Source organism: Heloderma suspectum, chromosome 6, assembly GCF_057233095.1.
Source record: "Heloderma suspectum isolate Gila_16-S chromosome 6, 16-S_ref, whole genome shotgun sequence".
Lineage (NCBI taxonomy): Eukaryota > Metazoa > Chordata > Lepidosauria > Squamata > Helodermatidae > Heloderma > Heloderma suspectum.
In genome coordinates this window covers 85,847,392-85,871,360 of record NC_139463.1, presented here as the reverse complement: position 1 = coordinate 85,871,360, position 23,969 = coordinate 85,847,392, and the positions used below count along the sequence as shown (strand labels likewise).

General features: G+C 43.9%; 1 protein-coding gene across 1 annotated transcript in view; it reads right to left on the bottom strand.

Annotated features, from left to right (window-relative positions):
• Positions 1-23,969, bottom strand: part of LOC146341679 (vomeronasal type-2 receptor 26-like) — a 32,872-nt gene that overhangs the window by 4,738 nt on the left and 4,165 nt on the right. The window contains exons 2-5 of the mRNA XM_084807606.1: positions 14,128-14,299; positions 7,770-8,061; positions 3,198-3,839; positions 1,131-1,358 (exon numbers count right to left, since the gene is read on the bottom strand). Coding sequence (XP_084663732.1) covers positions 1,131-1,358; positions 3,198-3,839; positions 7,770-8,061; positions 14,128-14,299 — 1,334 coding nt within the window. The remainder of the gene's footprint in view (positions 1-1,130; positions 1,359-3,197; positions 3,840-7,769; positions 8,062-14,127; positions 14,300-23,969) is intronic.

Genomic DNA, 23,969 nt, shown 5'->3' with positions numbered 1-23,969 from the left:
CCATTGGAACACATGAAATAGTTATTAATATTCCCTAGTTCAGGGATGGCAATATTTTTTTCTGTCATTGGCTGCATTCTCTTGGGGGTGATCTGTTGGGTCCAGTGCTAGTAGTGGAAGGGGTTGAAGCTAATAATTGGCAGGGTCAGAGCCAAATTAGATGGGGCCACCACTTTTTCTCTCTTTCTCCGACTCCTTTGTTTGCTTCTCTCTCTCTCTCTCTCTCTCTCTCTCTCTCTCTCTCCACAACCCGTTATCTCTCTGTAACCCCATTCTTCTTTCTTTCTTTCTTTCTTTCTTTCTTTCCTTCTTTCTTTCTTTCTCCCCCTTGCACTTGTTCTTGCACCCTTTTTCCCTCTCTCCCCCTCTGACCTCCTCTTGCACCTGATGTAGCCAGCTACTAGGGAAGGGATAGACTGCTCTTGTCAAAGGTCTGAACTGATTGCTGGCAGAGGGCTTTTGAAATTATGATGAGGGCCATATGAAATTAGACCAACGTTTCCCACCCCTGCCCAGTTAGTATATAAATTACAATTCATCTTTCCTTTCCGCGCACGAAGTGGTCATTTATATCCTCACCTTTTAGAGGTGTTTGTAAATTTTACAGGTGAGCTTTCTTTTCCTTCTTCCAACTCATCAGCTGCATGAGACCCAGGACAAAACTTTAAGGACCCCACTTCCTACAGTAGTTGATCCATTACACTGTTTAAATTGAGAAGTCTTTATTTTGAAATGGTCTGAGAGAGTACAGCTCCATGAATACTGTCCATCAACAATTGGACTCAGGGACAATTGGACTTGGAGATAAACTAGACCTCTCACAGAGATGAATGTTACATCATCCGGTCACTTAAAAAAATAAATACTCAAGCAGCTTTCAGAGGGTTGTATCCAATGTTTGTCCTACTTAGAGTAGACCCATTGAAATGGAAAGGACATAAGTTAGACTAACATTGGATACAACCCAGAGAATGGAGTTGGAGGCAGAGAAAAGATGGAGGCAAGGGGATGGAGTTTTATTTTTCTAAAACCCTGCATATTAAATGTAAAGAGGCATTTTATGTCAGTTTGCCCTGAGAGTTCAGTTATAACTTGAAACATGTCCTATACCATCCCTACTGAGATCCTACCTGGTTAAACCAGCTGTGCCACACAATGGCATCTTCCTTAATGATGACTGCTTGCTCTGGAGGAACCAGGGTGTCCATCCTCCCAACTTTCACTTTATGAAAGGAATGGTTTGGGAAAAAGACCCAATTTATAACATCAAAGCCAGTGACTAATTCTCCATTGTAGTCAAAGGAAACCTTGTCCCCAGCACTGTTATTAAATGAGATATGTCTCAGAAAATGGTGCAGCTAGATTGAAAGGGGAAACAGAACAGATTAAACACAGCAAAAAAGTGGGGGAGGGCTTCTTTCCTTCTCCTCCCTCCCCCAGTTTTGCTTTTATCCTGGGAAGACAGGTGTTCTGCTTCTGTCCCAGGATGGTCTCCACCCCAAGGAGAAGAAAATTCAGCTCTCCTTTCTGTGCTTCCTAATGGCTTCATGAGTTGAACTATGTCACCCTTGCCCACTGTCTCCTCTCTTCATCCCCCTACTGATGTTCAAGACAGGACTTGTTTTGGGGCCAAAACTTTGGGCCTTTTGATCATGACATTGCCCCAAATATAACACACATTTTACTAAAACTGTTCCACGTGTCTGAAATGTTCACTCAGTCAGGATACATAGATTCTGGCAGTTTGACCCTTGGGATGTGGCAAGAAGAATGGACGTTTATTCTGGGACCATCTGACTGAACTCTCTGTAGGAATGGATGGATCTGTCAACTTCAGTCATTGTTTCTCATTCTTCCCATCTTAAGTGCATCTAAACTTGATCTTTGAGAATTTTTCCATTCTTAACTTCAGTTTGTCCCAAACATTGAGAACTTTGTTTTAAAAGTTCATGTGCAAATTCATAACCATAACCAAGCCTGAATAATAAGGGCCAGAAGATACATCCTGTAGAAAGATCCTGGTAGGGGCCACGTTGAACCTTTGAATAGGGACAGGCAAATCTCTCAAGCTCTATCTCCTCAAGGTTCTTGTTTTTTCACCACCAAGCTCATCCTGCCCTGGTTCTGTATGTGCTCTCACGCCCCGCCCTGTCTACATATTTTTTTGCACATTTTTCTAATTTTGTATGCAAGCACCCATTGACTAATGCGTGTTTGTGCATATTTTAGAAATGTATGTAGTTTTTAAAATGTGTTTATTTTATCAAACAAATTTGGTGTGTGTGTGTGTTGCAGAACTTATTGTAAGTTTGGAAACATGCAGATTTCTGGCAAAATATTGTGTTCATGTCTGTGTTTGGTTCTGGGAGTTCCCAACTGGATAAATCCATTAAAAAACAACCCTTGCATAAAACTGGGGGTTCAGTCCAAGGGCCATGATCCAAGAAGTCTCTGATTTGAATGTCATCACAGCTGTAAACATAGTAGATGGCCTTTAGGAAGCAACTATTCAGATGAAGGAATAGGTGGGGGAGATAGAGAACTGGCTTGCATAATATGGCTTGGATTGAAAGAGCTCTTATTTGATCAACCAAACTAGCTTTGGTTGTAGAAATCCTGTTCAACAAAGTTACAGTCACATAGGTTAGGTGAAATGTGAATATGACAAACATGGTTTTGAAAATGTATATTATATAGATTACTTCCACGAAAACTTTCGGATTGGCTAAAGCTCCATATTGAGTATATGCTAAATGGAAAGCCCTGGCTTGTTGCTATTTAACTTGTGACAAGTCCTTTCCTTTCTTATTATTTGAATGATATAATTATAGAAGAAAGGGAGAAAGGAAATGACATGAAGTATTGTGGCATTCTTAGCTTTTGAGTGGAGCAAGGAAAGAGTGAGGGAATGCTTGGATTTTGAAGAGATTATATTCTACTCAGTTTGTTCTTGCAGTTGTTAGATATCTGTCTGCCCAGGAAGTTACCTGCCATGGCTGTTGATTCCAAAGCTCTGGGCTCCCTCCATCTACCACCACTGGTTCATGTTTGGATGTGGAGGAATGCATGACCTGTAGAGCATGGGCCACAGCATAGACAGCATTGTAGATGTTGTAGCTATGGCCAGTCATGCTCATTTCAAAAATAGGCCCAGGAAGGCTCTCCAGCTTTTCTTCTCCAGTGCAGATTTTCCCTACAATTTCATCCACAAGGACATTTGGGAATGTACAGCTGAATGCCTGTTGCCAGAAGTCCCCAATAAAACCATCTCCTTTGGTCCAAGATGGATTGATTATCTGAAGAAATTTGTGAAATCCTGGTAGTATATTTGAATGACTTGTGAAGGATAGAGCACCCTGAAAGACGTGGAAATCCCAATTCCTTTGAAAGACCAATGCTACAATATCTATTTGGGCTGACATAATCCAGACTTTTCCTTCATGAGTAACTGTTCTGGGTGTACATATCCACATTCCCAAGATAATCATGGCCTGGATTTCTCCATAAAACACCAATGCATTGGCTTTTCTCTCCATAATAAGATCATAACATTTCTGAATCAATGCTTCTATTTCATAAACTTCAGTGGCAAAAGTGAATCTAGGGATTCTCTCTATGAAGTCAAAACAGATGCCATTCTGGAAAAATGTGGGAAGTGCAGTCTGCACAAATCTTTCTCCATCATCATCATCCGTTGCAAGGACGCTAATCCAAATCCACCTGAAATGCAGAAGTAACTGGAGAATCCCCATATGCTGATGTATTTCTTTTGGAGCCATCCTGAAAGTGGGGAAGACGTGGGTTTTATCACTCATTGCTGAAGTGGAGCCATATATGAGCTAAAGAGAAAAGTAAAAAGGCAGGACATACAAAGGTGGCGATATTCAGAAAAATGAAATAAGAATGTTCATACAGTGTGTGGATGTACTGGTATCATAGATAATTGCAACATTTCCCCCCAAATCATCAGGTCAGATCCACTTTGGATTTCATTGTCTATGTGTAATGACTATTGAAACATCTTTCTCTAACTGGGAAGATGATGGAATTGCAGATCCGATGCTGTGTTAGCCAGGTCCTATATTCTTTTTCGAATTCCATGTTTACTGGAGAGTTTAGAGTAGCATGGCTTAAATATCGATAGATCTCTTTCTTGGTAGTTAATTATGTCAGAATAACAAACATACTTCATTCTTTCTATACCTGCAGAAATACCTCCTTAACATTTTTTTGCATCCACATATTGGGCCTGCTATAAACCCTTTTCAGGCGTTGGAAGAGTGTGTAGGGTCTACATGAAAGGAAGGATATTAGAGAAATAGGGAATGGATTCAAATGACTTCAGTTTTCTGTGAATCAAACCTGTGAAAGCCAAGAGGAACTGCACCTTGTGTGTTGTGCTGAGGTCTTGGGCTTGTGGACATTTGCGCTTTCTTTCCAGGAAAAAACAAAACACTGCCACTTAAGGAAAGACAGAATAGTTGTACAGCACCTTTTGATTGGTAGTGCTAGGAACTGTCCCTCTGGAAGCACCCGTAGTCCTGGTTCACAACACTGTGGGTTGTGAGGCTTGTTTGTGTCAGAGTGGCTTGTCATGTCATCCAAATCTGGCACTACTGTGCACAGGGCAGTTTTCTATGGAGCAAGTAGAAAGCCAAGTACGTGCAGCTTTCTAGGGACTTGGTAGATGCCACTGAAACATCGGGTGAGCACATGTATAATCTTTTCAAGGACCTGAATGCAGAGGAGCATCGAAGGAGAGCCAATGAGCATCTACTGATGGACCATAGTTGAGAGCATCTGCAGTTCTGGGGAGTCAATGTGTGAAGGCATGGAAGCCTTGGAACGTACACTTGAACAGGTCATGCAGGAAAGAAATGCTGTCATGGACTGGCAAAACAAAGTTCTGCATATGTTTTCAGCGGCCTTGCAAGAAGCAGTTGCAGGGCCTCAGGTGCAACCCTCTTACCAACCATATCCCTAACCTCCTCCCAGCAGTTCGTACCGTTCTGCTGTTGTTCAACCTGGGTAGAGTGCCTCTGCTGCACCAACCACTAGTCATTCCTGTGCCTCACCATGTGGCTCCTCAGCCTGTCATGTGGCTTACTGATCCTTTAGAAGCACCACACCAGGTCTGGACATTTCTGATCCACTTGTTTGAAGACAGCTGCAGAGGAGACATTGCCAAGCAGCATCTGCCCTGCCAGGACAGCCTGGGATGGAAGAGAAAGCCACCCAAGCAGAGGTGCAGCTACAGAGTAGCTTTGCTTCCCTCCACCCATGTAATGCATGATCCTGTTTCTGATATTCTTTGCTGTCTTCAATCTTCACTTTCCCTCCAGAAAACCAGAAGTAACACAGCAAAAGTTTGTGCCAGTTTCCTTTCAAGGACAATTCTACCCTCTCCACATGCAACTATATTGCAAGGGTAGCAATGGCATTTCTCTGTAGGAAGCGGGGGGATGCTTACTTACAAGTCAGTCACCATGAATACCAGTAATTTTCTGGAGAGTATAAATGGGCATTGGCAGCAAAGGATATCCTCACTATGATGAAAACTCTGTCACTTCAAGAAAATGTAGAAAACCTTGCCAAGAAAATCTTGGCAGGCATGGCCAACAAAGCTGCCATCCAAACTGCTCTGCAAACAGAGCTCTGTGGCAAAGTATACAGTTTGTTTCAGCAGTGGCACAGGCTCCTAGCAGTGGCTTCTGACGTCCATCTGAAACACCTCTACACTGCAGGTGTTCTGGAGGGGGAGGAACAGAGGTATGGAAGAACCCTGCTTCACATTCACCAGAGGTACCGGGATCTGTTACCTGAAAATATTCTTGTTGGAGCAGGCATGAGATACCATAATAACTACTGCTGTAGCTGAGAACCTTACTACAGACCTCTGCTTAATACAGAGGTAGAGTCTCCCATGGATAAAGTTCTAGTCACCGCATAAAAGGGGATATTGTAGAGTAGGGAAAAGAAATAAAAAGCAATTAAAATTATTAAGGGGCTTGAGCAACTGTCCTACAAGGAAAGGGACTGGGACTGTTTAGCTTTAAAAAAAAAAAGGTGAGTAAAACAAGACATGATAGAGGTATACAAAATTATGCAAGGTGTGGAAAAAGTGGATATGGAGTCAGTTTTCTCTCTCACATGGGATGACCCAGGGTCATGGCATCAGGCTGATTGGTGGGAGATTCAGGATGGGTAAAAGGAAGTACTTCTTCACATAGCCATGGCTAAACTATGGAATTCACTTCCATAAGATGTCATGATGGCCACTAATTTGGATGGTTTTAAAAGGGGGTTGGAAACGTTCATGGAAGATAAGGCTGTCAATGGCTAAAAGGCCTGATGCCAATATGGTAACTCCAGTTAAAGAGGTGGTGTGCCTATGTACACCAGTTGCTGGGGTATGTGGGTGGGGGTGGGGGCATAACATAAGATCATAAAAAGAGCCATGCTGGATCAAACCAACAATCCATCTAGTCCAGTAATCTGTTCACACAGTGCACAACCAGCTGTCGATGGGTACCCAGAAGTTAAAAAGTCCCAGCTCTTGTAACCTTCCCTCATAGGGGAGTCGCTTTAGCCCATGGATCATTTTTGTTGCCCTTTTCTGCCCTTTTTCCAGCTCTAAAATATCTTTTTCTTACATGCGGTGACCAGAACTATACACGGTATTCTAAGTGTGGTAGCACCATAATTTGTATAACGGCAGTATAATATTGGCAGTTTTATTCTCAATTCCTTTCCTAATTATGCCTAACATAGAGCATGCCTTTTGTTACAGTGGGTTGACATTTTCATTGAGCTGTCCACCACACCCCCCAAGATCTTTCTTGGTGAATCACCACTAGCTCAGATCCCATCAGGTCATAATTGAAGCTGAGATTTTTCCCCCTGACATGCATCACTTTAAACTTGCTTACATAGAACCGCATTTGCCATTTAGGTGCCCATTCTCAATCAAGATCCCTGTGGGACCCCACTATTTACTGCCCTCCACTGGGAGAATTTACCATTTATTCCTACTCTCTGCTTTCTGTTCTTTAACCAGTTACTGATCCATAAAAGCACCTCTCCTCTTATTCCATGACTGTTAAGTTTCCTCAGGAGTCTTTGGTGAGGGACTTTGTCAAAAGCCTTTTGGAAGCAATGCCTAGTGGTGCAGCCTTGTCTACATGTTTATTGACACCCTCAGAGAACTCTAAAAGGTCAGTGAGACAGGACTTAATGTTGCACTCATGTCCTGTTTTGGCCGGGTCTCCCATGGGCAGCTGCTGGCCCACTGCATGAACAGAATGATGGACTAAATGGACCTTGGTTTGATCCAGCATGGCTCTTAGGTTAACTACAGAAATTAAGTTCCTCATTTTCAGATTAAAAGACAATAAACATTGTCACCATGGGTTATCCCAGATATGAATGTATTACACAGGCTAATTTTTCCCAGGTGTAGATTACATATTTTTCATGCAGAAGGTTCAAGCCCTGGCAGCTCCAGGTGGGGCCTGGAAAATTCCTGCCTGAAAAACTGGAGAGTGCCTGCCAGTCGGGGTCGACAAACCTGGGCAAGGGGAACCAAGGTTCTGACTCAGTATAAGGCAGCTTCCTATTTTCCTGTCACCTTCAACAATCCTCAGGAGAGATTTGTCAGCGTATTTCAGTCATATCACTCACTATTTCCAAACCCCATAACCCCAACCCCCAAAGACTAGAAAACGGAATTACTTGTTAAAGTCTTATTCTTTACAACCCCACCTACCTACCTGTGAAATCTTGTAGCTGCCCAAGATGGTTGCAGTGTGGAGAGACGTTTCTGAGCTCAGTCCCCCGACAACAGCAGCCAGTTTGCTCTGGGTGTCACATTTGTAGTTGGGGTTAAATCTGTCCCATGTGGAAAGAAGTTCCATGGTTGCATGATAGGTCCACATTGCACTGAAATAGCTGTCATAGATGTGGAATCCCAGGGTGACGTTCGGCAAGATCTGGGGGGTTTCATTGATCTCTTTTACAGCAAACGCCAAAGCCAAGACATGCTGGTAATGCTTAGTCAGTAAACTGCAATGACAGTGACAGCCATTTCACAGGGATATCTGAAACTTGATACCCCCCATATAGATGTTTTAAAAATAGCACTGTATTAAAATGGACACTTTGACCACTATGCAAGGAAGAGCAGTACGAACAGGAGTTCTCTTTATTTTTCTGCATGGCCCTTTCTGCTTCTACTCTGGTCACATTGCGTCTTAAGGTGCTGTTCAATACATCAACAATAACATCTGAGATGTGGCCTTGATGAGGCTGCCTTGCTATTCAGAATATTAAAAGGGGATCCCGCCCTACTTATGCTCAAGCATGTGCACAGCATAAAATGGGCAGGGGGGTCGTTGGTCAACTAAAGGCAAAGAAATGCATATTCAACATGGTTTCCTCCCCCATTCTTGGAAGTCCTGTTTGTTCAACAATATATTTCTTCACTGTTATCTTTTTCTGTATAAAAATCGAGGAATAATGAAAATACACATAGAGAATCGCTTAAAAAAATATCTCAAATGCATTGTGAGTGAGGTTCATTTTTGTTGGGAAACAGATTCTTGTAATCCTGTTCCAGATCTTGTCCTAATTGTTCCTGTTGCCTCATCTCCTAAGCTACCTGCTGATAGAGCAGCTGCCGGGCCATTCCAGAATAGTTCTTGTGTTCAGTGTCTTATTTGTGCTTTACAAGTATAGCTCTATTGCAAGACTGGGGTCAGGGAAGGGAAGCATAGGGGTGGGTGAAACTGTCAATTTTGGTTCCGTTTAGTTTCTCATTTTCTGACTTTAAGCTCAATTTGTCTTGATTCTGCATCAATGTATACATTTAATTTTTAGAAGTCCACACTAAAAAATATTCATTTCTGTGTACACTTTACCTAATATACCCATTTCCGTGTGCATGCTTTGCTAATATAGATAGATGATAGATGATAGATGATAGATGATAGATGATTGATAGATTGATAGATTGATAGATAGATAGATAGATGATAGATATTCTGAAATTGATTTGCCTTTTAATATGGCTATTGTGCACATTTTATGTGCACATTCCCATTGTGTATGGATTTTCTTCAGTCTTCCCCAGATTTGCACCCCCCCCCCTGTGTTTTAAAGTGGGGATTTTAGTTGCTGTAAATTCTGGCAAGTGCAAATTTTGGTCCAGAACACTGTTCCAGTTGGCTCATTGTTTTGGAAGCCATGACATTTTGGATGGAAGGAAATTCTCACCCATCCCTAGGAATGAGTACTAGTTACATCTGGTTTCAGTGAGCACCATCTTATGGGAGGGAAGTGGGAATGAGAAATTAAGTGATAGCTGAAGGTGCATGCAAATAATTCCTCCAAAGCTGCAGCTCAAGGCAAATCAGCACTCCCTCTAATAGCGAACTCAGGTGCTGACTCCTGCCAGCTATGCAGCCAAAGCTGAGAAGCAAGAGAGAAAAATCACCCTGCTCAAGAGAACCTCAAAGTTTGCAGGTGTTTAAAACCTCTTCACACACACACAAATCTAATGGGACAAGAATCTGTCCCCAAACTGCCCAAATGTGGACTGGGCATGCTCACAGGCCATTGCATGCTGAGGGTCTGTTGGCAGAACCAAAGGAAAATGAATTCACTCCAATACTCAGAAGTGGGGCAAGGATAGGATATCATGGTCAGCCGGAATAGCTAGAGTAAGAATGAATAGCTTGCCTAGACTCCTTTTCTTATGTCAGACCATTCCACTTCATCTATTCTATTCCAACTCTGGCCAAATGGAGCAAGCTATTATCAGATTTTATTGGTCTGGACAGAAGCCAAGGTTGAAGTGAGCAACTCTTCACAGACCCCAGGCAAAGGGAGGTCTTGCAGTGCCAAATTTGGAATTACATTATGCGGCTGCTCAGCTACGTTTTCTTGTAGGATGGATGCACCCCTCCTCAGAGCACCAATGGACACTCATATAACAACAAGCAGTGGGCAACAACCCTCTTGAAGCCTTGATATGGGTCAAACACTGTGATAGACCTAAGTGCATATTTGATCATCCAGTGATTAGAGACACTATACTTACTTGGGAACACTGGCAAAAAAAAGCTAGCACTGATCTGTCTCCACTAAGCTAGCACTAATTGGTCTCATGTTAGACCACTGGTATCTCCTAAAGCAATGCTGCTTCATCTTTTTGAATCCAATGATCCTGGATTCCTGAATAAAGACCTTCTTGAGCAATTCTATACAACTACAAAGTTATGTAAAGCATGTAATTGGAAGTCCCCAAAGCAACCAACTAAAGAGCAGTGGACTAATGCAATTTGGAAGGCTGTGAGTATGTATAAACTTACTCAACAAGTGCAGTGAGCAGGAAGCTTAACGTGAAGTATGATATCATGGCAGTATGGCTTCCATACATTTCCTATTTGAGGCACTTTTGATAAAGTTCCACTGAAGTAAAGTTGCCTGTATTTTTCCCTGATAAATATGCACAAACACACAAAATGACATACGCTTATGCATTTTGTTGTTGTTCAGTCATTCAGTCGTGTCCGACTCTTCATGAACCCATGGACCATAGCACGCCAAGCCTTCCTGTCCTGCGCACTCTCCCGGAGTGTGCTCAAGTTCATATTCATTGCATCAGTGATGCTATCTAGCCATCTCATCCTCTGTCGTCCCCTTCTCCTTTTGCCTTCAGTCTTTCCCAGCATCAGGGTCTTTTCCAAAGAGTTTTCTCTTCATATTAGGTGGCCAAAATATTGGAGCTTCAGCTTCAGCATCTGTCCTTCCAATGAGCACTCAGGGTTGATTTCCTTTAGGATGGACTGATTTGACCTCCTTGCAGTCCAGGGGACTCATAAGAGTCTTCTCCAGCACCACAGTTCGAAAGCATCAATTCTTCGGCGCTCAGCCTTCCTTATAGTCCAGCTCTCACAGCCATACATTACTACTGGGAAAACCATAGCTTTGATTAGATGGACCTTTGTCGGCAAGGTGATGTCTCTGCTTCTTACTATGCTGTCTAGGTTTGCCATAGCTTTCCTCCCAAGGAGCAAGCATCTTTTAATTTCATGGCTACAGTCACCGTCTGCTGTGATCTTGGAGCCCAAGAAAGTAAAATCTGTCACTGCTTCCATTTCTTCCCCTTCCATATGCCAGGAAGTGATGGGGCCAGATGCCATGATCTTAGTTTTTTTAATGTTGAGTTTCAAACCAGCTTTTGCACTCTCCTCTTTCACCCTCAACAAGAGGCTCTTTAGATCCTCTTCGCTTTCTGCCATTAGGGTGGTATCGTCTACATATCGGAGGTTGTTGATAATTCTCCCGGCAATCTTAATTCCGACCTGTGATTCATCCAACCCAGCATTTCTTATGATGTACTCTGCATATAAGATAAATAAGCAGGGTGACAATATGCAGCCTTGTCGTACTCCTTTCCCAATTTGGAACCACTCGGTTGTTCCATGTCTGGTTCTTACTGTTGCTTCTTGACCCTCGTACAGGTTTCTCAGGAGACAGGTAAGGTGGTCTGGTACTCCCATCACTTTAAGAATTAGCCAGAGTTTGTTGTGATCCACACAATCAAAGGCTTTAGTGTAGTCAATGAAGCAGAAACAGACGTTTTTCTGGAATTCTCTTGCTTTCTCCATGATCCAGCGAACGTTGAAGATTTGATCTCTAGTTCCTCTGCCTCTTCGAAACCCAGCTTGTACTTCCAGTAGTTCTTGGTTCACATACTGCTGATAGTGCGGTCACTGAACTTGAGCCGGACATCCTTGACGGTGAAGTCAAGTGGGCCTTAGGAAGCATTAGTAACAACAAAGCTAGCGGAGATGACAGTATTCCAGCTGAGCTATTTAAAATCCTAAAAGATGATGCTGTTAAAGTGCTGCATTCAATATGCCAACAAATTTGGAACACTCAACAGTGGCCACAAGACTGGAAAAGGTCAGTTTACATTTCGATTCCAAAGAAGGGCAACGCCAAAGAGTGTTCAAACTACCGCACAATTGCGCTCATTTCACATGTCAGCAAGGTGATGCTCAAAATCCTACAAGCTAGGCTTCAGCAGTATGCGAACCGAGAACTACCGGAAGTAGAAGCTGGGTTTCGAAGAGGCAGAGGAAATAGAGATCAAATCGCCAACATTCTCTGGATCATGGAGAAAGCAAGAGAATTCCAGAAAAACGTCTATTTCTGCTTCATTGACTACGCTAAAGCCTTTGATTGTGTGGATCACAACAAACTCTGGCTAATTCTTAAAGTAATGGGAGTACCAGACCACCTTACCTGTCTCCTGAGAAACCTGTACGAGGGTCAAGAAGCAACAGTAAGAACCAGACATGGAACAACCGATTGGTTCAAAATTGGGAAAGGAGTATGACAAGGCTGCATATTGTCACCCTGCTTATTTATCTTATATGCAGAGTACATCAAGAGAAATGCTGGGTTGGATGAATCAGAGGTCGGAATTAAGATTACTGGGAGAATTATCAACAACCTCCGATATGCAGACGATACCACCCTAATGGCAGAAAGCGAAGAGGATCTAAAGAGCCTCTTGTTGAGGGTGAAAGAGGAGAGTGAAAAAGCTGGTTTGAAACTCAACATTAAAAAAACTAAGATCATGGCATCTGGCCCCATCACTTCCTGGCATCTAGAAGGGGAAGAAATGGAAGCAGTGACAGATTTTACTTTCTTGGGCTCCAAGATCACAGCAGACGGTGACTGTAGCCATGAAATTAAAAGACCCTTGCTCCTTGGGAGGAAAGCTATGGCAAACCTAGACAGCATAGTAAGAAGCAGAGACATCACCTTGCCGACAAAGGTCCGTCTAATCAAAGCTATGGTTTTCCCAGTAGTAATGTATGGCTGTGAGAGCTGGACTATAAGGAAGGCTGAGCGCCAAAGAATTGATGCTTTCGAACTGTGGTGCTGGAGAAGACTCTTACGAGTCCCCTGGACTGCAAGGAGGTCAAATCAGTCCATCCTAAAGGAAATCAACCCTGACTGTTCACTGGAAGGACAGATACTGAAGCTGAAGCTCAAATATTTTGGCCACCTAATGCGAAGAGAAAACTCTCTGGAAAAGACCCTGATGCTGGGAAAGACTGAAGGCAAAAGGAGAAGGGGACGGCAGAGGATGAGATGGCTAGATAGCATCACCGATGCAATGAATATGAACTTGAGCACACTCCGGGAGAGTGCGCAGGACAGGAAGGCTTGGCGTGCTATGGTCCATGGGGTCACGAAGAGTCGGACACGACTGAATGACTGAACAACAACAACAATACTGCTGAAGCCTAGCTTGTAGGATTTTGAGCATCACCTTGCTGGCATGTGAAATGAGCACAATTGTGCGGTAGTTTGAACACTCTTTGGTGTTGCCCTTCTTTGGAATTGAAATGTAAACTGACCTTTTCCAGTCTTGTGGCCACTGTTGAGTGTTCCAAATTTGTTGGCATATTGAATGCAGCACTTTAACAGCATCATCTGTTAGGATTTTAAATAGCTCAGCTGCTATACTGTCATCTCCGCTAGCTTTGTTGTTACTAATGCTTCCTAAGGCCCACTTGACTTCACTCTCGAGGATGTCCGGCTCAAGTTCAGTGACCGCACTATCATGACTATCAGGGACATTAATATGTACAAACACACAAAATGAAATACACTGATGCATACTCCTTTTATATGCTGTAGAACTTGTATTTTTATTTTCACTAGATATTGAGCTCCTACTTGTGTCATTTTATTGTAGATGTTCCATAAATGTTTCTGTTACAGACTAAGTTTTATAACTAGTGATTTCCTTTGTTTCTTTCATGATTTATTATTATGTATTTTCCTCTTCTTTTTGTTGCCTTTATTGTGTTAACGGTATTTCAAAATAAAATAAAATGTTCATTAAAGAAGAAAGGAAGCCAGAGGGGTGGGAATATAATTGAGTATCCTGGCATGGCTGGATGGCTGGAACTCTGACCAGGAGCTCTCCACACTGCCAAATAGTGTTCCAGATCCCACTGGTAGGATTATACTTCCCATAACTGTTACCAAAGTGTGATTGTTTTGTTATTCAAGATCAAATAACTAACAAGGAAACATTCTTACATGGGCTCTTGACTCTGTTCTTCAACGGGATGTTGAGTGAAAGTTTTCTCTTCATAATTCAGGATAATCTGAGATGTAATGCCACCAATTAGGAAGTCTCCTGGCTGATAATATTTGTAAAGAATAGGGATGGGATCACTGGCAATGCATTTAGCAGGGTGAGCCCTGCACTCTGCATGAGGAAGCAGCATCATTGCAAACACTACCAATATCACCATCACAAGGGCAACTTTTCTTCCTTGACAGGAATGTCCTTGCATTGCAACAGCCTGACTTCAATGGTTTGGTCCTTGCATCCTCAGTTATCAAATGTAACATTGTATCAGTCTGGTAGATGTCCCTCGGTGTCCCTAGAGACACACTTTAGAATGGAACAAATAATTAAAGCACCATCTTGTCATAATTATTTGTTGAACTTGTGATAACTGGAACTTCACAGGGACATGACTGAATATTAATGCTAATCATAGTGATTTTGATAATTAGAAGAAATGTAAAGGCCTGGCATGCTATGGTCCATGGGGTCACGAAGAGTCGGACATGACTGAATGACTGAACAACAACCAAAATATCCTGGTTGTTCTTTGTGGCACTGCTGAAGAAAACATGTTTGTTGCATCTCAAATGGTCTTAGCTGGTTCCCATTGGGACACCCAGGCATGACCTTGGAATGACCTCTACAAAAGAGGAGCTTCATAAATTTGAGTCCTCCATCTGAGTTATATGAGAGTTGTTAAGTTTGGGATACCTTGGGGGTGCTCCCTTTCAGCCATCTCCAATGGTTCCCTCTGTCCCAAACCTTCGCAAAGATTGCCACTGGACAAGGCTGATGTGGAGAGTTGGCAAGAGGCACTAAAGCATCACCTTAAAGACCTGTATAGTCCAGTTTGGATATTCATGAAGAGCTTTTGTTGTTATTCTGGAACCTGAGAAATGGCATTCTCAATCACTCTGAATAACTCTGAATTCAGAGGCACTGGGAACTCTTCTTTAGTGAGATACGCACAAAGAAAAACCATGGAAAAACACTGGCTTTTAGCTTCACTCTGATTGACCAGCAGTGACTATCCACCTTTCCCACCAATCTGCATGTAGCAGCAAATCCAGAAGTTTACAATATTTTCAACTGCAATCTCATGCAAATGTGTTGATTTATTTATATATTTATCAAATGATTGATAGTGTTTACACATTTAAAGCCCCTTCATGGATCACTGCCTTGTTGTGGCGAAGGGGCTTGCGTAACTCAGTGAAGCCTTAAGCTATGCCATGCAGGACTACCCAAGACGGACAGGTCATGGCAGAGAGTTCTGACAAAATGTGGTCCACTGGAGAAGGAAATGGCAACCCACTCCAGTATCCTTGCCAAGAAAACCCCATGGAACGTATCACAAGGCTAAAAGAGATGATGCTGGAAGATGAGCCCCTCAGGTCGGAAGGTGTCCAATATACCACTGGGGAAGAGCAGAGGGTATTTCCAAGTAGCGCCAGAAAGAGTGAAGCGGCTGGGCCAAAGCCGAAAGGACACTCAGCCGTGGATGTGTCTGGTGGTGAAAAGAAAATCCGATGCTGTAAAGAACAATAGACGGACTCCATTAGGTCCGTCTAATCAAAGCTATGGTTTTCCCAGTAGTAATGTATGGCTGTGAGAGCTGGACTATAAGGAAGGCTGAGTGCCGAAGAATTGATGCTTTCGAACTGTGGTGCTGGAGAAGACTCTTACGAGTCCCCTGGACTGCAAGGAGGTCAAATCAGTCCATCCTAAAGGAAATCAACCCTGAGTGCTCATTGGAAGGACAGATACTGAAGCTGAAGCTCCAATATTTTGGCCACCTAATGCGAAGAGAAAACTCTCTGGAAAAGACTCTGATGCTGGGAAAGACTGAAGGCAAAAGGAGAAGGGGACGGCAGAGGATGAGATGGCTAGATAGCATCACCGATGCAATGAATATGAACTTGAGCACACTCCGGGAGAGAGCGCAGGACAGGAAGGCCTGGCGTGCTATGGTCCATGGGGTCACGAAGAGTCGGACATGACTGAACGACTGAACAACAACAACAACACATTTAAAACTATAACCTGTTTGTAGCAAAGTCAAAGGAGCAGAATGCATGCAAATGAGTACTGGATTGGGTTGGGAGTAGTGCCAAACTGGAAGTTCTCTACTGGGACCATTTGGCTCAAAATTGGGGGGAGCTAGGGTGAAATGGGTTTTGTGGAGTGGCCAAAATTTATCCCATAGTTTTGCAGTGCTTACTCCCATTATGACATGGTGGTAATCCTGTTTGATGATGATGATTCAGTTGTAGGCAGCAACAGATGAAGTCCTCTAGGTGGCTGCCAACAGAAGATGTCATTCCACCCTCCAGTACTCTAGTAAACAACACCATGGCATGGAGTGAGCTAATATAATTCAAGAGGGTCGGGGGGGAGGTAGAAGCAAAGCTTTTCTTGGTATCTGATCATTGGCAATCACAATTTTTCAGTCCAGAAGCGCCCTTGGAATATTGCTGCATCAGTGCCCAATGTCATTTCCTGAGAGATGTGGGGAGGGGCAGGGGGAATAGCAGCCATGGGGAGATGGCCAGCAAGTAGCAGTCTGTTGCTCACTCCAAAGCAACACTAGGAGGGGGAGATTCAGCGTGGAAAACACTGAAAGTCATTGCTTTACTGTTCCCTAACCCACCACTTCATTTGCATAAGTAGCAAAAAAATTGCCTGTTTCTCAGGAATATCCACTTCCCTTGTAACTGAGCAAATATGATAATGAAATAAAATAATTTATAGGTAATGTACATTCATTAATATATGGAATAAAATTCAATGACTTTTTAAAAAAGCAAATTGGACAGCTGCTTTCCCCTTCTACTTTGAGCTTTTGTGAACCTGTGAGAAGAGTGTTTCATATCTACCAGGGGTGTGGAAGCTCTTTCAGCCCAAGGGCCAAATTCAATTTTGGAGAAGCTCTTGGGGGCCACATTCCCATGGTGGGCAGGGGCTAAAAACAAAAAGGCTGGGGTGGAAGTGAAAAATATTGCCAGCATATTGTAGCTTCAAGCTCTTACTGCCCAGTAACTCAGCGGTAGGGGATCTCTACACCTCCAGTTTATTGTACATTCATCATTCAGTTTATTGCACATTCACTGAATTGTGTGGGTCCATTACACGATGTTGTCATTGTCCAGTCATTGTCCCACCATTTCCACCCACCTATTCTGTGTTTTCCTCAAACGAAAAAAAAGTGATTATTTTACCAACTATGTGCAAATGGAGCACCATGCCCTCCCCGTGTATTTCTCCCCTAGTGTGAATGAACTACTGTGTGTTGGCGGGTGTGGGTAGTTGTTTGGTAAGGGTGTGGCCAGGATGGCGAAGATTGTGATGATGGGCTGTGGGGCATGTTGCCTTCCCTCGCCTGTGCCATTTTGGATCCTCGCCATTTTTGACCTGCAGCATTCTGAATAAGGTGGCAGAGTGGCAGGTCGGCAGAGCGGCATGCCAGCCTTCCAACCTGCCAGGATGGCCCCCTGCTGTACATTCCCAGTGAGTAAACAGCTCAGTAAATGGCAGAAACTGTCAAAAACACTGAATGAGAAAGTGGGGGGCCTGGGGAGATTGGGGGGGGCTGTCTGCATGTTAGCCCCATCCACCAGTAATATGGAAGGGGAGGGAAAGGGGCAGGAACCAGGGAGTAATGATCATTACGTACTGAGCACGTGTAATGCTTCTTTGCGGAAAGGTGGCAAAGAGAAGGAAAGAAACAAAACATATTTTTTTAGAAAAGCCATCTAAAGAGAACAACCCAGTCCTGCAATGATACCGGATGGGGAAAGAACTGACATTGATTGGAATTGTCTGCTCGTGTGATGGAGCCCTTAGGAGAGGCATTTCCACCTTTTAGAATGGGGAAAAACGCACAAAAGCTGGGAAACCACCAAAAAAACAGTGGTTGGGAAAAAGGGGCATGGCCTTCTGGGGAACCCCGGATGGCCAGATTGGGACCCCAAGAGGGTTGGATTTGGCCTTCCTGGGCTGGATTGGCATGGCAACCGAGGCCCCATCTACATGGCATCACTTTTACCCTCCACTCCATTGCAACTGCAATACTGTCTGCAGGATGTCAGAAAAGAGCCTTTCCCAGTCCTACCTGGGATCAGGGATCAAACCTGGGACCTTCCACATGCCAAGCTATACTCCATTTGCCCATATTTGAGCAACCGAAGCTGTATAATCTGCCAAATGTTTCCTAATTATGCAAACCAAATGGTGGGTTTGGGAAGAGTAATGCAGTTGTTTCCTATGTCTTTCCACTCTGAATCTTCCATTTCCAATGGCTTTGCAGTGAACAGCAGACCTCCCCTTGCTGGCCACCTTCCAGTGTTTGCTATTTGCCCCTCCCCAACATCATCTCCCAGGAGATGAGATTGTATCATGATTTAGCATAATTCCAAGGGGACTTCTGGAGGGTCAGAAGGTTATAGTGGGAGAGAATAGCATCCAATGTTGGCAGCTACCTAGAGGAGTTTGTCTGTGGGAGCCTACAACTGCATTAGCACCAAACAAAAACAAAACGCATCAGCACGATGTCATGATTGGAGTAAGGAACCCTAACCCATGGGGTGAATTTTATCCACTCCCCAAAACCCATTTCACCCTTGGCTACTCCAAATTTTGAGCCAAATGTTCCCAAGAGAGAACTTCCAAATTGGCACTACTCTCAGTCTCACCAAAATCCAGTGCTCAGTTGCATGCATTCTGTTCCATTGATTTTGATACAACGGGTTAGACTTTTAAATGTCTGAACACTGTAAATAAAGAAAATAAATGAATAAATACATCTAACGTATTTGTATGACTTGCAGTTAAAAATATTATGATCTAGGCGCCTCTTGTCTGCTCACTCTTTGGTCTATCCCCAGTCTTCAATATTGTTGTTCAGTCGTTCAGTCGTGTCCGACTCTTCGTGACCCCATGGACCATAGCACGCCAGGCCTTCCTGTCCTGCGCTCTCTCCCGGAGCGTGCTCAAGTTCATATTCATTGCATCCGTGATGCTATCTAGCCATCTCAGCCTCTGCCGTCCCCTTCTCCTTTTGCCTTCAGTCTTTCCCAGCATCAGGGTCTTTTCCAGGGAGTTTTCTCTTCGCATTAGGTGGCCAAAATATTTGAGCTTCAGCTTCAGTATCTGTCCTTCCAATGAGCACTCAGGGTTGATTTCCTTTAGGATGGACTGATTTGACCTCCTTGCAGTCCAGGGGACTCGTAAGAGTCTTCTCCAGCACCACAGTTCGAAAGCATCAATTCTTCGGCGCTCAGCCTTCCTTATAGTCCAGCTCTCACAGCCATACATTACTACTGGGAAAACCATAGCTTTGATTAGACAGACCTTTGTCGGCAAGGTGATGTCTCTGCTTCTTACTATGCTGTCTAGGTTGGCCATAGCTTTCCTCCCAAGGAGCAAGCGTCTTTTAATTTCATGGCTACAGTCACCGTCTGCTGTGATCTTGGAGCCCAAGAAAGTAAAATGTGTCACTGCTTCCATTTCTTCCCCTTCTAGATGCCAGGAAGTGATGGGGCCAGATGCCATGATCTTAGTTTTTTTAATGTTGAGTTTCAAACCAGCTTTTAAACTCTCCTCTTTCACCCTCAACAAGAGGCTCTTTAGATCCTCTTCGCTTTCTGCCATTAGGGTGGTATCGTCTGCATATCTGAGGTTGTTGATAATTCTCCCAGCAATCTTAATTCTGACCTGTGATTCATCCAACCCGGCGTTTCTCATGATGTACTCTGCATATAAGTTAAATAAGCAGGGTGACAATATGCAGCCTTGTCGTACTCCTTTCCCAATTTGGAACCAATCAGTTGTTCCATGTCTGGTTCTTACTGTTGCTTCTTGACCCTCGTACAGGTTTCTCAGGAGACAGGTAAGGTGGTCTGGTACTCCCATCACTTTAAGAATTTGCCACAGTTTGTTGTGATCCACACAATCAAAGGCTTTAGCGTAGTCAATGAAGCAGAAATAGACGTTTTTCTGGAATTCTCTTGCTTTCTCCATGATGCAGCGAATGTTGGCGATTTGATCTCTAGTTCCTCTGCCTCTTCGAAACCCAGCTTGTACTTCCGGTAGTTCTCGGTTCGCATACTGCTGAAGCCTAGCTTGTAGGATTTTGAGCATCACCTTGCTGGCATGTGAAATGAGCGCAATGGTGCGGTAGTTTGAACACTCTTTGGCGTTGCCCTTCTTTGGAATTGGAATGTAAACTGACCTTTTCCAGTCTTGTGGCCACTGTTGAGTGTTCCAGATTTGTTGGCATATTGAATGCAGCACTTTAACAGCATCATCTTTTAGGATTTTAAATAGCTCGGCTGGAATACTGTCATTTCCGCTAGCTTTGTTGTTACTAATGCTTCCTAAGGCCCACTTGACTTCACTCTCTAGGATGTCCGGCTCAAGTTCAGTGACCGCACTATCATGGCTATCAAGGACATTCAGATCTTTCCTGTATAGTTCTTCTGTGTATTCTTGCCACCTCTTCTTAATCTCATCTGCTTCTGTTAGGTCCCTGCCTTCTTTGTCCTTTATCATGCCCGTCTTTGCACAAAACGTTCCCTTGAGATCTCCAATTTTCTTGAAGAGATCTCTAGTCTTTCCCATTCTGTTGTTTTCGATTTCTTTGCATTGTTCATTTAAGAAGGCCTTCTTGTCTCTCCTTGCTATTCTCTGGAACTCTGCATTCAGTTGGGTATATCTTCCCCTTTCTCCCTTGCTTTTCGCTTCCCTTCTTTCGTGAGCTACTTGTAAAGCTTCATCAGACAGCCACTTGGCTTTCTTGCATTTCTTTTTCTTTGGGATGGATTGAGTTGCTGCCTCCTGAACAATGTTACGGACCTCCGTCCATAGTTCCTCAGGCACTCTGTCTATCAGGTCTAATCCCTGAAATCTATTCCTCACCTCCACTGTATATTCATCAGGGATATGATTTAGGTCATACCTGAACGGTTTAGTGGTTTTCCCGACGTTCTTCAATTTAAGCCGAAATTTTGCAAGAAGCAGCTCATGATCTGAGCCACAGTCAGCTCCAGGTCTTGTTTTTACTGACTGTATGGAGCTTCTCCATCTTTGGCTGCAAAGGACATAATCAATCTGATTTCAATATTGACCATCTGGTGACGTCCATGTGTAGAGTCACCTCTTGTGCTGTTGGAAAAGAGTGTTTGCTATGATCAGCGTGTTCTCTTGGCAAAACTCTATTAGCTTTTGTCCTGCTTCATTTTGTACACCAAGGCCATGCCTGCCTGTTATCCCGGTGATTTCTTGACTTCCTACTTTAGCATTCCAATCCCCTATGATGAAGAGGACATCTTTTTTGGGTGTTAGTTCTAGAAGGTGTTGTAGGTCTTCATAGAACCGATCAACCTCAGCTTCTTCGGCATCAGTGGTTGGGCATAGACTTGAATTACTGTGATGTTGGATGGTTTGCCTTGGATTCGTACTGAGATCATTCTATCATTTTTAAGATTGTACTCCAGTACTGCTTTTCCCACCCTTTTGTTGACTATGAGTGCTACTCCATTTCTTCTAAGGGATTCTTGCCCACAATAGTAGATATGATGGTCACCTGAATTAAATTCGCCCATGCCTGTCCATTTTAGTTCGCTGATTCCCAAAATGTCGATGTTCAATCTTGCCATCTCATGTTTGACCACCTCCAGCTTACCTTGATTCACTGATCTGACATTCCAGGTTCCTAAACAATATTGTTCTTTACAGCATCGGATTTTCTTTTCACCACCAGACACATCCACAGCTGAGTGTCCTTTCGGGTTTGGCCCAGCCGCTTCACTCTTTCTGGCGCTACTTGGAAATACCCTCTGCTCTTCCCCAGTAGCATACTGGACACCTTCCGACCTGAGGGGCTCATCTTCCGGCGTCATATCTTTTAGCCTTGTGATACGTTCCATGGGGTTTTCTTGGCAAGAATACTGGAGTGGGTTGCCATTTCCTTCTCCAGTGGACCACATTTTGTCAGAACTCTCTGCCATGACCTGTCCGTCTTGGGTGGCCCTGCACGGCATAGCTTATGGCTTCATTGACTTACGCAAGCCCCTTCGCCACAACAAGGCAGTGATCCATGAAGGGGGTCTTCAATATTGCCAGTTCACAACTGGTGGATGCGAGGGGGAGAAGTGTAGGGTAAACTATCTGACATTACCCATCTCTTCTTTTGGACTCAGTACCCAAGGGCCGGGGGGTGGGGGTGTCCCAGGACAGTCATCCTGCAGAGAGTATTGTGTTGACAATACTTAGCAAGCTGGACCCATCGTTTGACTTTGTATAAGGCAGCTGCATGTGCTCCTTTGACCTATATAAGGTGGCTGATCCTAGTGGTGTTGGTCCAATGTCTGTTGTCAAAACATGTGCATCCACCAGTATGCAAAATACAGATAAACTCCAGGGAGGCCTGAAGTACAACTATTGGTTGATCTTTACCTGGGTCCTTTTGGCATTATACACATTGCAGATGGCACTGCAGGGTCACTGAGGTTGCCAGATTCTGTACTGTATGTGTGGTGGGGCAGGGTGATATCCCTAGGAGCTGATTAGTTCCTTCTATGCATGGATAATAGGATGCTTAAAAACCAAATCCCACTCTACCAAGAGTAACTTACAAGAGACCCAGAGGCTTTCAGGTTAGTTGGTGGAGTTTGCCAGGAAAAATAAAGAATTCCAAATGAAGAATTACAAGGGAAACACACCAGGAAGGGAAGAGCAAATAGGAGTAGGGAACTCTATCTGGCTGGGTGGGTCTCCCTTCCACTTGTGGATCAGGTCACACATGGTCCCATCACAGGACCACTACACACCAATAATATTTGCATGGGCCTTGCTTGTAGAATGCAAAAAATAAAGTTGCTAAAAGAGCAAGCCAACAACAAATGTATGTGGATGTGCATACCTATTTTGTTTAACTAGTTCTTAATTGATCCACTAAATGAATTTTACAGAGATTAGAAAGCTCAGGGGACTGAAAAATATCAATGTATCCTCACATCTACAGATTGCAGGATAAAGTAGAAGTCGAAGACCCAGAAATTTACCTCCATTCACTTTTTCTCCCCATTAACTGTTCCCTATTATTCAGCTCTGGTCTCAGCACAGTGATGTAACATTTGGGCAAAAAGATGCAACCTAGTAGCCCAGCACTGGAGGATAATATGTAGGGATGGACAAAAGTCCCTTACCCAGTCCCGCAGCTTGTTTCGCGGTGGGGGGGAGGCGCTCCGTCCCTCCCCCCAAAATTCTGGGTGGGGTGGGAGGCGCCCCATCCCTCCCCGCCGAAATTCTGGCCGGGGGGGAGACGCCCTGTCCCTCCGGCTGCGAATCTTGTCTCCTGCCAGGACGCAAATGGTGGCGGCCATAGCCGCCGCTGTTTGCGTCCCTGCAGTCAGCCGTGATAGGCTACGTAAATGTTTACATAGCCTATCATGGCTGACTTTGGGGGGAAAAAAAAGTGCTATTTGCGTTGCCCTTATTTTCGCTGTAGTCTACGTAAATGTTTACGTAGACTACACGTGCCCAAATAAGGAATGCAAATGGCAGCGCCCATGGGCGCCGCCATTTCTGTACACGCTTCCCCCCCCCCCAAAGTCAGCCGTGATTGGCTACGTAAGGATTTACGTAGCCTATCACGGTGTTTTTTGAAAATCTAGCCGTGATAGGCTACGTAAATCTTTACGTAGCCTGTCCCGTTTGTTGTTGTTGTTGTTGTTTTACTTGGAAATGGCGGCGGTGGCAGCCGGCCAGAAGACCGGCCACCGCCACCGCCGCACCGCCGCCGGGA